This window comes from Colossoma macropomum, unplaced genomic scaffold (genome assembly GCF_904425465.1).
Source record: "Colossoma macropomum unplaced genomic scaffold, Colossoma_macropomum, whole genome shotgun sequence".
Classification (NCBI taxonomy): Eukaryota; Metazoa; Chordata; class Actinopteri; order Characiformes; family Serrasalmidae; genus Colossoma; species Colossoma macropomum.
In genome coordinates this window covers 39,615,328-39,630,095 of record NW_023494799.1, presented here as the reverse complement: position 1 = coordinate 39,630,095, position 14,768 = coordinate 39,615,328, and the positions used below count along the sequence as shown (strand labels likewise).

At 42.1% G+C, this 14,768-nt stretch overlaps 1 protein-coding gene across 1 annotated transcript in view; it reads right to left on the bottom strand.

Moving 5' to 3' along the window:
* tub (TUB bipartite transcription factor) overlaps nt 1–14,353 on the bottom strand; it is a 138,762-nt gene extending 124,409 nt beyond the window's left edge. Inside the window, exon 1 of the mRNA XM_036586166.1 lies at nt 14,191–14,353. Within this exon, the coding sequence (XP_036442059.1) occupies nt 14,191–14,246 (56 nt within the window). The 5' untranslated portion in view covers nt 14,247–14,353. The remainder of the gene's footprint in view (nt 1–14,190) is intronic.
* Between the last annotated feature and the right edge of the window lie 415 nt (nt 14,354–14,768).

Genomic DNA, 14,768 nt, shown 5'->3' with positions numbered 1-14,768 from the left:
GATATAAAACACAGTTTATGGTGAGTAAGAACTGGTTTAATGTAATCTATGTCGAATTCATAGTAAAGACATCACAAAGACTATAAATAATAGAAGAAAATTTTGAAAATGAGTCGACAGGGGCTTTAAAGTGTATGTTCACATGTGTGTCTGATCACAGCAGTAAGAGCGGTAGGAGCCGTCCGCCACTGTGAAGCTACACTGTGTGAACTGTCTCAACCCCCACAGCTGAAGACGACATGTCAGTGCTGAACCACAGGTGGGCTAGTGTCCCCCTAGGGGTTCTGACATTTCCCTCACTGCATGCACCCCACGCCAATCACACACCATATACTTTCTCTGAAACTAGAACGCGTTCAGCAGAACCCTCCACCACACTTAACATTCATATGGAAATCACACTCTTAATTTCAAAGCAGGCTAGTCTTCTCACTGCAGAATAATTGCAAGGGTCTGAGTGATTGCTCATGATTGCACTCTGTCTGTATAATAAAGGATTCACAAAAACTAGGGATGCTCTGATCACTGATTTTTTTTTTACTCGAACTTCACACTGTGTGGGCTAAAGAAACACATAAAAGACATTAGCATTAACCAAGATGTCATTATACAGGCATATGCAAAAGTCTGAATACCTGGGAATGTGGTTACGGCCCCTTAAACTCGTTGCACATTTCTCATTGGCCAGAGAGACACACATTAGGAAAAGAGTCTAAACTTTCTGTGTGCTACCGTGTTTTCTATCACAGTATAAAAGATGCATGAGGCTTCTTTTATTGCTGGGTGCACTGATTTTTGAGTGAGTATGCAAGTTAATTCAGCTCGCATTTCAGATTAATAAGCACTTATTATTTTGTTCATTCATCATCCATACATCATCTAAACCGCTTATCCTTCTGGGTCGTGGTGGGGTGCTGGAGCCTATCCCAGCTGTCACTGGGCAGAAGGCAGGATACACCCTGGACAGGTCGCCAGTCCATCGCAGGGCAGACAGACAGACATACGCATTCACACACTCACTCACACCTAGGGGCAATTTAGCACGTCCAATCAGCCTGACTGCATGTCTTTGGACTGTGGGAGGAAACCGGAGTACCCGGAGGAAACCCCACGCAGACACGGGGAGAACAGGCAAACTCCACACAGAAATGACCCTGGTCACCCGGCTGGGAATCGAACCCAGGCCCTTCTTGCTGTGAGGCGACAGCGCTACCCACTGCCAGAAATAGCTGCGTTTTTTTGCGTCTGCCATAGGCGGTTAAGGGGTGACCTAACTGGCGCCCTTTAATCAGCGACTTGAAACAAAAACTCAGTAGCTTATTTAGGTAACATGGATCAAATGAGACAACTGGCAACTTAGCACAATTATTCATGTATAATTATGCTACAACATAATTATTTGATATAGGTCTACCAGCATTAAAATGCAGTGTGAGAACAGTTACCTGCCTCACGTTATTTACATCGTAATATTGCTTCACAGATATGCAAAAGTCAAAATAATAAACCTGGTGGATTACCGATCATGTGTTTGAGGCAAAAAATCTGCATCCATAACAAATACCCATCACCCTGAACTGTAGGAGAGCACAGTCTTAAAGGGATACTTTGGCCAGTAGTGCTAACATATATACTATATGGCCGAAAGTATGTGGACATCCTAATTATTGAGTTCAGGTGTTCCAGTCACGCCATTGCTGACAACTGTATGAAATCAAGCAGATAGCCATGCAATCACCATAAACAAACAGTGGCAGTAGACTTGGTCGTACTGAATAGTTCGGTGACTTTAAACGTGGGACTGTCGTAGGATGCCACCTTTGCCACAAGTCAGTTCGTGAAATATCTGCCCTGCTAGATCTGCCCTAGTCAACTGTAAGTGCTATTATGGTGAAACAAAATGTCTATGAAGCGTAAAAATCATAGTGCATAAAAATTGCCTGTTCTATGTTGCATCACTCACTACTGAGTTGCAAACTGCCTTTGGAAGCAACATCAGTACAAGAACGCTGCACAGAAGGCTAAGATCACAATGCCAAGCATCAACTGGAGTGTAAAGCACCCCGGCACTGGACTCTGGAACAGTAGGAACATTATCTCTGGAAAGATGAATCACATTTTACCATCTGCAAGTTTTATGGGCAAATTTGGGTTTGACAGATGCCAGGAGAACAGTACCTACTGGAATGCACAGTGCCAGAAGTAAAGTTTGGTGGAGGAGGAGTTTGGGCTAGCCTTAGTTCTAGTGAAGGATAATGTTAATGCTACAGCATGCAAAGACGTTCTAGACACGTATGCTTCCGAGTTTGTTGAAACAGTTTACCATAAAGACATGGTTTGAGTTTGGTGTGGAGGAACTCTACTGGCCTGCACAGAGCCCTGACCTCAACCTCACTGAACATCTTTGCTATGAACTGGAACGTCGACTGCAAGCCAGGCCTTATCGTCCAACAACAGTGCCTGACCTCATAAGTGCACCTTTAAACAGGCACAACTTCCCACAGACACTGTCCAAAATTCTGTGAAAAATCTTGCCAGAAGAAAGGAGGAGTGGAGGCTGTTGAAGCCAGAAACGGAGGATGGGGTGGGGGGGGGCAACTTATTTAGCATGCTAAGAGCTAACTAGTGATCAGTTAGCCTTCATTCATTATTAATGAATAATAAACATTAGCAATAATCAACATTCGCAATGGCATCAAAACTAGTTCTTTAATAAGGACACAGAAATGTATCATGAAGCTTTAGTATCATGAGAATTTTCTTTCAGAACAATCTGCTTAGCCAACAGTTCTGCAGAGGTTCCTGATGGTAGACGGTCTCTCAGTACCAGACACTATTACACGAGTACCAATCAATCGAAAGCTAATTAATAAAGCAGTCACCTGGCATTCCCCCTGGTAAATCATCAAGCACAGTGTATAATAAATCTCTGAAAGGAATAGTTACACAAACTCAATGAATCCAACAGATGGATACCGGCAGCCTACAGCTGTCATAAGGAGTGATAGCTGTGAAAGCTTAAAAGATTTGTCAGAAGTTCTAATTAAATTGCCATTGGTGACAAACGAAGGGAACGGTTAGCTGAGGTAAACACCTCCAAGGCTTTATTAACAAGGTCTTCATGCGTATAAGCAAAGGATTGTTACTATTAGTATCCATGCACAGATATGGATATAATTCACCCTGTGAAGCCTAATTTGTTTACCCTCTGTATTCTCCACAGGCAAATGACTAGGCAGCTATTACAACTGCCAACTCCTCTTAAAACTGAATCACACATATATCCTCCTGAAAAATGGTAAAGGGTGGATATGCAGAGGTTCAAAGCAGAAGCATTAAAGGTCAACAGAAGATGTTCAAGATCCATTTCTATTTCTTTAATTTAGGAAAAAACATCAATTTTTCCAGTTTTTAATGATTTTGGTGTGTGGTGGAGTTCTTTTTGTATAAAATCCATGCTTCAAATGTAAAACACAGCATAATTACCTCCAAAACACAATCTAAGTTACAAACCGTTCTTCTGTATGTTGGCTGTATTTCCACATTTCCACCAGAGAGTCTCCAAATCTCCAAATCTTACATAGCGCAGCATTAAACTGGCCTGAGACTGTTTTACTGCTCTGTTAGAATGTCACAGGTAGGGATGTTTGGGTAAGGATACATCACTTTCCTCCCTTTCAGGCAGAGCACAGGTAGATGGCTGATGGAGGCAGAGCACTTAGCCAGAATACTAGCTATCAACCTAATACCAAAGTAAAGATTAAATGCTAATAACTTAAGTATGTGATGTGAAAACTGTTTTTTTCTTAGGGATGCACTGATATATGGACTGTGGGCTGATGCTGATATGTGATATGTTTCTAGTTCATGTCTGAGCACAGTTCACCAGAATAGATGCCGAATAGCTAAGCGTGAACCCTGTATTGTGAATCTTGTGCATCATTCCACGCCTACTGAATGGCTCAAGTACAATAACCTTGAACGGTCTTTTTAGGTATGGTGGAAAATTATATATCCCTTGCGCTTCAATAGTCAGATACATTCTTTGGCAAGTGAGAGCAAGCAAGCAGGTGCACCTGTGTTCAGTCACCCTGTGTTCAGGTGCACAGATTGTCCATCTAATCGGAACATCAATATGTCACTGAAGTGCTCCTATTGTAATAGCTCAAAAGTAGGGATTCACTGAAATTTCGGCCAACAAGAGAAAAAAGTCGAAAATTTTGGCACAATGAAATATCAAATTAACACTGAACCAATCATCTGAATAGTAATGACACTGTCCTCTGTAGCTGCGTTCAGTACGCTCCTTAGCTTACATGCTTCTTTAGCACTACCTGATTCAATGAAAATTTACTAGAAATCACATAAATAATACTGAGTAACTCAAAGTCTTTCAGCAATTAACTTTTTTACCTCTGGTTCAGCCATTCAATAGTCACCCAAACAGTCTGTGTAAAAATACACCACGATAACTTCTCTCAACCCACTCAAACCACATTCAGGTCCTCATTAAGTCGTACTTTGCCATTACGAGCAGCCATTTCAGGCTGGTATTCACAAAGCAGGGCTGATGTTGGATCAGATTTCTCCATATTTATGCAGTTACTATCACAAACGTAGATTCTAGATCACCACTCCTGCTCCTGAGGTGGTTTGTGAATACAGATCCTGTTGTCTTGATCCTAAGACCTAGGATTATGTGCTTTAAACCACATCGACAAGTCTGTCCAACCTTAATAAAGACCTGGATGCAGTTTGGGCAGTTTTGGTGATGCATTTTTACCGAAACAATTTGGGCTATTTGGGTGACAACTGCGTTCTAGAGGTTTTTTAGCAATCTTAGCCTCACCAGCCCAGTCCTAAACTAAAGAAGCAAAATCTGGACTCCAAACATGCTGATCTACTACATCTAGAAAGACTGCAAAATAGTGCAAATCTGATTTTTAACCATTTATTTAACTGAACAGTTTTCTCTGTGAAGAGGTCATGTGTATTTGTGATGTGTGTAATGTGTTCTCTGCACACTTGAAACACATTACAGACTACACTGTCTCATTTGCAGACTTTTCAGCCAAGCTACATCCGTGGCACTAACGACAGGCGTGTTAAAAATTGTTCCTACATTGAAGGCTTTGCTTCAAAAGGTGTTGGACTGGTTTAGCAATTTCGAACTCAGTTAGTTCCCACCATATTCAGTCTACATTCCCATCCACACTTCCCTCACAGCTGTCTTCAGATGTGTATTCTCATTACAGGATCATATACGGCACTACAAGACTGACAGTGCTTGGTGTCAGGGCGCTGAGATCTGTAGAAAGAGACAGGCAGTTTGTTAATGTAACAAGAAACTCTCTGTCTAACCTAAATTTTGCATTCACTCTTTCTGCTATAAAATTCTCAGCTATAATATTCTCTTTTCACATGTGCCAGTTCCCAGAAGAGGCTCTATATAGCCAAGACGTTAATTAGCGCAGTGCAGCGGCCTCCTCTGCCCATCCCATGTGTCCTTCAGGGAAAAGCCTTTTGCTCACAACACCTTCCATGTAACTGTCGACCATGAATGGCTTTAAAAAAAATTCAAAGGTGATCCAAGATTTGCTATTTGGAGAGAAAAGGTCCTGCAAAGAATCTGAACTGCCACCCTTTAGATTAAATCAGCATGAGATCCAATTAGGCTTAGAGACACCCCGCTTGGCCAAACAATCGACGGTGCTCATGTTGCATTCTGACATGAAAGAGCTCTGAGATCACAGCTAAATATTAGTGTATGCGTCCTAATGTAGTGAACACTGTGATCCCAAAAAGACTTCAGGATAACCAGCACGAAAACACAATTCCTGCATTTAGAGGGGAGAACAGGATAAAACGGGAGACGTAAAAAAGTCATTCGGAGTGGTTTGATGTGAAATAACTGCAGAAAAACTGACTGACTCAGATTTCTTCACATCCATCCATCCATCCATCATCTAAACCGCTTATCCTTCTGGGTCGCGGTGGGGTGCTGGAGCCTATCCCAGCTGTCATTGGGCGGAAGGCAGGATACACCCTGGACAGGTCACCAGTCCATCGCAGGGCAGACAGACAGACATACACATTCACACACACACTCACACCTAGGGGCAATTCAGCACGTCCAATCAGCCTGACTGCATGTTTTTGGACTGTGGGAGGAAACCGGAGTACCCGGAGGAAACCCACACAGACACGGGGAGAACAGGCAAACTCCACACACAAAAAAAAAAGATCTTCGAGGGTTCCTTAGTAAAGAAAATGGTTCTATATAAAACCATGAACACTTAAAGAACCCTTTGCATGATTAAAGGGATGAAAAGGGTTCTATACGGCACCAAAAGGGTCTATTGTTACAAGCTTGACATTATAAATGTAGAAGAACCCTTTTGAGTGCTACATAGAACCCTTTTCAAAAAGGTTCTAAATAAAACCAACTACAGCACATTCTGAAGAACGCTTTCATGATGCAAAGAACGCTTTAATCATGCAAAGTGTTCTTTAAGTGTTCATGGTTTTATATAGAACCATTTTCTTTACTAATGAACCCTTGAAGAACCATCTGTTTTCAGAGTGTAGTAATCAGGTGAAACTTTCTAAAGTTAAACTTTTTTCTAAGTTAAAGTCAACCCAAAGCAGCTGTGCATTAATATCTGCAGAAAGGTGTTATTTTTAAAATACTTCTTATCATTACAAATATATGTGATTTGGCTAGAGGTGCCCAAACGTTTGCATATAACTGTATGTAATGGTGGTAACAGTAACTGTCAGCCATGATTTAAAAAAAGAGCTCAAAAATAGCCCAAAGCTGTCGTAAAACAACATTTTAGGCATCAGACAGTGTATTCATAATAATTTCAACTTTCTGTGAGGTAGCATTTTGAGGCATTAACCATTTAATACATGTAATACAACTAAAAAAAAAAAAAAACTGAGAGACTGACTGTAGACATGCACTCTCAACAAGATGGCCTCAGTGACCTCATATACACATGCAAAACCGGCCCAGCGGCACATTACTATTTGGCTACTTCCAGTATCATCATCATAGAAGAAATTATTTACTAAAACACATTTTCATGTGCTTGCTGCTACATTTTTGTGCTACAGTTTTTAGTTTTTTTTTTACTCTGAAACTAACACCTAAAGGGTAACTCTCTGGCCATACAATAACTTCTGACAAAGTACTTTTCCCTTAATAATCAGATAATCAGATGTCCATTCATTAAACCCTTAAATGCCTAGGGCCCACCGGGACCCAAAAGTTTAATTGCACACTTCAATAACCTACAATAATAAGTCTTAGTGTGTAACACGCCTGGGATTTTGAGGGGTTGACTCTTGCGTATACTCCAATATCAAAATTACTGGTAAGGCACATCCATACATCCAGTACACGTCCACCTGCAGTTTTTCTTGCCGCATTCCACTGCACTGGATATCTCTGCTCGCCACATTTTCAGAATGCATGTGTCCTCCACACAAACTAGAACGTTCATTTGCTCAACCTCACTAGCGAGTTAGCTAGCTACCTATGAGCTCTGTATGGTTTTGGACACTCGAACCACATAAACTTCATCTAAACAAATGTCTTCTCGCCAAATCTTCACTGTCAACAGCTCTGTGAAAAACAGATATTTTCATTATTATGTTAACTATCAGGGATCGAGAGAAGAGAAAGAGAGCTTTTCCTCTGTGAACTCACTTTGTGATGAAGACCAGTTTACCGTTGCCTGACTGGCTAAACGCAGCGCAGCAGCCGCATTCATTTACATAAAGTTGAAACCTGCTGAGCTTTTTCACCACAGGCCGAAGCAGATTTGACTACACCACAAACCAGCATGAAGTACATACAGCAGAAATGCCTCTGAGCCATAAGTTCTATTCACTGATCTTATGCGAAAACAAAGACTGACCACTCTCAACACTTTCTCTTCCATAAGGAAAAATGCTTGGAGGCCATCATCTTGATGCGCAGCGCTCTCACTGGTCTGGTACTGCATGTTAGCGGAACGGAGGAGGTTTACTTTAGCCCTGCATATCTGTGCGGTTACCACAGAAACAAGTTGAAAGTGATTCAACTGCAGGCTGACATGGTGTCAGGGGCCGAAGCAGAGGGACACGTCTTGGCACATGCATAAATACAGGTCACTCTCACACACACAGGTCAGTGCGGCTCTTGTGGTGCACCAGTATCGGCTTCATGAGCTTAAGTGTTATAAATCCTCTCCGTTCTGTCATACTGAGGCCTCTGTGCTCCCAAAAGTCAATAGAAGAGGGCGACTGTTGTTTGCTTAGCCACACATTAATTACACCACTGGACAGCGTGTAGGCGGAGGTCAGTTTTACTTTGCTGGACTAAGGCTAATTGGTTTGATGAACAGGGCTAATCAAAAGCTCAGCGTACAGCCTATTTAGGGTGTAATGAGATGCACCCTTGAGGGAACCACCCCAGTGACAAGATGGGCACTGCCCCAGTGACAGCTTAGTACCCTTCCCTCAAGGCTCCATCTCTGTACCTTTAGTCAGGGATCATAACTGTACAAAAATCCACTGAAACCATATTTTCTAAGTTGTATTGACTCAACACACCCCGTCTCATCTCCAGGCTTTATATTTCATTATTGTTGGTTATGAAAAAGTAAAAATACATACTTTTCCACTGGGAAGAACTTATTTAAGGTGCACAATTGGACCTTAAAACCACTGCTGTACCTTTAAGGTTATATTTACATTGTTTGTACATTGATGAATGAAAATTGTACCTGCAAAGTGCCTCTATTTCTAACAGTGACAATTTCAAGGAGTGCACTTTTCAAACTGCAATAGCTGCAATTTTAATTTTATCATACATTATTCAAAGTTGTCTTAAGATTTAAGTAGGGAAATTTAGCAAAAAAAAAAACACCTGGAGTTTCACTTAGAAAAGAATCACATTTAAATCCCAATCGCAATACTGGGAATGTTAATATTACCTGCCTGTCCAACAGGAGCGACCTCCTCATCCCTTTCCATGCATTTCAACTCTCAATTAAGCTGAAGTCAACTTCTTTTTCACCAGCTTCTTGTTCAAATTTTCCCGTTCCACCTTAAAAGGTGCAGCAGCTAGACTACATTCCTGCACCTCAGCTTCTTATTCGAATTTCATTCTGCCTAAAATTGCGCATGCATGCTGCGTCAAGTCAAGTCAAAGTTTATTTATGTAGTGCTTTTACAAAAGGCAGCTTTTTCACAAAGCAGCTTTACAGAAAAATCCAGGTCCAAGCCCCCATGAGCAAACCACTGGCAAGAAAAAACTCCCTAAGAGCAAGAGGAAGAAACCATGAGAGGAACCAAGACTCAAAAGGGGAATCCATCCTCCTCTGGACAACACTGGACAGCACACAATAACAGCAGAGAATGAGACTGGATCATTAGTATAAGATACGGAAAAAGGGGAAAAGCAGGAGTAGCAATGTCTATATTTACAAAAAATACAGCAGAATCATCAGGTGGTCACTGTCTGGAGAGGGCAAAACAAAACATGGGGAGGGCCAACGTTTTCACAGGGCGGCCGGACCGGTTACAAAAACAAAAAAAAACCAGAGAAGCTTGGATTACAGCACATGCAGAGGCAGCGTGACTTCATTCTGTACTCAGGTCGCCATTACACCACTATTTATGTACACAGAAAATGGTTGTTTGCTGCTATATTAATGTCTAAAATGTCATATATATCACCTTTAAAAGCTCATTTCCATATCAAAGCCAGTCGGCCAACATTGTTTAACAATTACGTTTGTCCTAATACACACTGTCCCAAGCAATATTTTTGAAGGGAAGGGTTTAACAGTAACGCTGCGAGATTGGAGGTAACTGCACAGCTAAGGATTACAGTGTGGGCTTCATTGTTCCTAAAGCGAAGATGACGTCCTCTGCTGGAGACCTCTTACCTCAGCATCCGTACCTGTGACGCATTGTCTGTACTCATCTGACCCCTAAAGACATTAACCCCACAAATGCCTTGTTCTGACTGTATGAGTCATAGGATGATCGCTAGGCACAGATTAGCTTCTGCTTGATCTTAGAAAAGGCGTTCATCACTTTGATCTGTGGATCTAATGAGAATTTTGTGTTATTTATTTGCCAGTGATATCTCTAGGGAATCTGTAGTCTGTTTACCAGCCACATCTACTGGGAATCTGCCAAAGGAACTCCAGTAAAGGAGGTCTTTGATGTATTTCTCCCATTGTTTTTTTTTTCTCCGATGCAATTAATTTTATCTTTATGTCTTGCTCTTCTCAGAGATCACAAGTTGCTTTGTTGTATGAGAACCATATTGGGTTAAGAACCATGTTGGCTTGTTTTGTGGCTTAATCATTGCATCAATTAATTGCTCCTCAACGATTTTTAGCTCTTGAGTGGAAAAAAACAAAACAAAAAAAAATACTAATGGCCAGTGTACAGCAGGTCTGAAAAGAGGCTGTGTGGCTATGAGGCTTTTTCAGCATCCCAATCAGAACACTAATTAGATCACTTGACATTTATTTGGATAATTGGAGCAGACTCACATGTCTTTTAGCAGAAATGTGAAACACTTATCCAGGCCCACTGGAGCACGCTTAGTTAGAATGGTATCTCTGGTAAACACCTTGGCTCGTGATCCGGGGTATTCAGCGTTGTTGATCCCACACAATGCAGGCACGCTACAGACCTGCCGGGCACGGCTGCGAATTACCAAGCATTTGCAGAAGGCCACCGCCTTCGTGCACACATTCTAATCAGTGCTCATATCTTTGATTCCAAGCAGACACCTCAGAAACACTCTGTAACAAACCAGGCAGAAGCCAGAAGGCCCATCTAATTGGAACGTGTTGAGCCACGGCTGAAACAAACTATTCTGGCACTGTTGCGATTGAAAAGAGATTCAAGGCGTTTTAAATAAAACGCTCTACGCTTTTCCCTTCGCTGTACTTACGTCAGTGTATGGGCTCGTATTCCCTCAAGGTACTCGTTTAGTGAACGTTCAAGAGAGCCAAGCTCAAATTGCCTTTTAAGACTTTAGGTGCTGCTGTACGTACAGTGTATTATTATGTGGGCTCAGGGATTATGGGTTTTCACAGCAGCGCTCAGTGATGGATAAACGTCCCACTGCGAAGACAAGAGACTTTGGATGTTCTCTGAAGCATTGCCTTCACCATAGGAACACTCTCCATTTACCTTCATGCCTGATCTCTCACCAGTGCACACCTGACAACAGCCACAAGCAGAATGTGACGCTTCTTAGCATAAAAGGTGACAGCGAGGAAGAGAGGAAGAGCCAGAGTGAGTGAGAGCGAGGACGGCAGCTCCAGTGCTGTCCTCGCTCCGCTGTAGATCAGGCCCAGAGAGAAACGCAGTGAAGCAGCAGACCAGTGGATGTTTCTCTCTCGCTCGCTCTGCAGTCTCTCTGGACCAGCAGCAAACACAGAATACCAATCACAGCCTGGGTTTCGACCGATTCTTCAAGCATGTCACCCACAGTACAAACAATCCAGTCTTGGGTTTCTAAGCGGATGAGGCGAAGCAGATAAGGCAAGAGCATGGGCTGAAGATCCTGGAGGAGGTGACCGCAGTTAACCTGAGGGTGCCTAGTGAATACACATGAGATGTATTTCAAGGACATATATATGATAACAACACAGTGAGCAGTGTGCAAGCACCTTTGTCTCTCCTCAAGACATGATGGGTCCTCCTTGAGGCTAACCATTCGCATCAGCGAAGTATTGGTAATACTGTACATACATTTTAGGCCTTCCAATCAGAAATCCTATCATTTCAACACTGGTCTGATAAGGTAAACCCTAGTCCAACGAATAGATAGCTTCTCTCCAAATACATCACATGCTGAGTCTGTGTTAACTGGCCAGAATTTAATGCACGCAATATTGTTATAGTGGATGTTTTGAAATACAGTCACTGCACGTTATGCTTGGCCCCATACTACAGGATAACTGGGCCCATTTTGAGGCCTATATGCTCCTCCGAACAATCACAAAAGGTCTCTCGATATCAGGGTGATCTTAAGCAATGATTATCCCAGATTATCCTATGGTGTGGGGTGTCTATATGTATATATCTATATATCCAGTCTTCCTCAGATCCTGTAGTGTGGGGTAAACGCTAATTCTCTGGTGTAAAACATAATGTTGATGAGAGCCGAGCTGAACTGAACTTGTCAGTGTGAACAGACATAGTTATGTATGTATTCACCTCATGCGTCTATGTATATACGTATGTATATATGTATGAATTTACCTCAAGCCTGCGTGGCAGTATGTATCAGCCCTGCTGAGTCTTTCATTCACATTTTTTTTCTTCTGCTTGGCTTTTTGTTTACAGAAAGCGCACACCACCAGCACAGCCACAGCCTCACTGTCATCTGCTGTGTTTGTTTAGGTATAAAGTCACGTCAGTTTGTGAGAAATTCTGAAATGTAGCGTTTCGTGAGAAACTCACGCGAGGTTTTGAGAATCGGAACTGTTGCTCGGGACTTTTGTTCGCGTGCATAATCTGAAAGTGTGTGCGGTTTCATTCAGGACAGATCGTGTATTGTGGGGACTCTAATGACTAAGGACAAAAAAATCGGTGAAAAATGTCAAAATGAGGCGTCGAGTCTCACGTTTTCACATCTCACAAGCTGCGGCTTCACCACAGATTTTTAGATGCACATTTACAGTTGTGTGTGAGGCTGTCATGCATAGCCTATCCTTTATCTGATGTCTGTACAGCTGTTTTAGTCTCTTATTGATCGGAGCACCTTCATAGGACATGGAAGGCAGCGCTAACCTATCAAACTCGATGTGCTAGATCAGGGGTGTCAAACTCAAACACTAAAGTGGCCATATAAAAAATCCCATCAAATCTGTGGGCCAGAGGAAAAAAACGTTTTTATTTCATTGTTAATTAATGTTGTGCTGTAACCCAAACTGACCATTGTTTATCGAAAAATACGCAAAAACTCCAGCAGTAAAATACCTGCATTTGTAGTAGACCTTGAAATATTACATGAATACCTGAAATATTCAAAATCTCCTGCCCATTTGCTTGAATTAGATACCTGCCATCCTTTCTTTGCTGCAAGTTCTTTAATCCTTGGGCTCAGTTTCTGAGCTGCTGAGCCGATGTTGGGTGTTTATATTGGTTGAACTGCAGCTGAAATGCAGCTAGTGAGTTTAGTGATATGACTGGTGTGGAATTGCATAGAATTGCATAGAATAGTCAGAGCGTACATTGCGTTGCCGTGCATGCTGGGCCGGATAGGATTGTGTCCAATATAGACCACTAGTTTCCTGTTGAACACCTTTAGATCCCATCAGGAAACCATCAAATGCATTGGTCACCTGTAAATCCATTAGGATCCTTTATATTGTGATATCAACCCCTTAAAAAGCCAAAACACAACACAAAACCATGAGGAATCTACAGAAACACTTCATGGTTTCTATGCAGAACCATGAGCTTTCTGTGTAGAACCATGAGTTCTATATAGAGCCATTTCATGATGGAGAAGGTGCTGCATATGGTTCTACATAGAAGCTTTTTGAAAATAGTTCTATACGGCACCAAAAAGGGTTCTTCTATTGTTACGATGTCAAGAATATAACAATAGCAGAACCCTTTTTGGTGCTACACAGAACCATTTTCAAAAAGGTTCTATGTAGAACCATATGCAACACATTTTCCATCAATATAAAGAACCATTTCACCATGCAAAGCCTGAAATGGATCTATGTAGAACTCAGAACTCCTGTATATCCCAACAGTGTCGTGGTAAAATGTTATTATTATAATTATTATTATTATTGTTATTATTAACGGCAATTGCTGTGTTATTACATGTCATATCGTCACACGCCTAGTGTTAACACAAAGGAAATAACACATTAATAACAGATTTGAAAAATGAAGCTATGGCCAGCCCATTTATCACTGACCAAGCAGTTCATTTGTTATTCGATGCACAGTCTGCACCTCTGAAAAACGCTGTGTAACCTGATAACTTCAAACACACTTCACAACTTGGCGTCGCCTGAATCGGTTCCTCCAGTAGCCGAGCTGAGATGAACGATTCTGACTCGCATCTCATTTAATCGGCCACTCTGAGGAAAATGAACCGAAAGTAATACACGTAGCCCGTCAAACGCAACGCAGCCTCCTTACCTGTCGTAACTCCATCGACTGTAAGACATGCTCTTGTTGCTGCTCACTCCGTCCATGTTCTTCAGAGAACCGCAGTTCAGCTCACACTGACAGCAACACGGCGACTTTCATTGACAACAAGCCCGACGTGAGATGCGCGACCGCCGCTGTGTTTTCCGCTCCCACCGTCGTAGTTTCGCTGTGAGAGCCGAGGTGAGCTACACAGCGCCTGGATGAAGGGGGTTCGGTGTATGGACTGTACCACCGGCGCAGGGGACATTACACATTTCGCCACATCCCCCCAGCTGAACTTCCACAGTGCCTTTTTTATTCATTCCGTTTTCCTCGTATCTTTTCAGGCAAACACGGTTTCAGTAGATTTTATCAGCCCTAGTGCTGATAGCTTTCCCGGGTTAGCATAGCGCAGTGAGGTGGACTGACTGACAGACATTTCTCCACAGATGCCACCGTTGAAGTGGTAGAGTGTTTCCAGAAGCCTGGAAAACACAGAAGCAGGAATATGACAGGATATTATCTCAGAGAAGACCAACTTCAGTCACAAACTGTACCATGAACACCTATAAACTGGCTAAATTGGG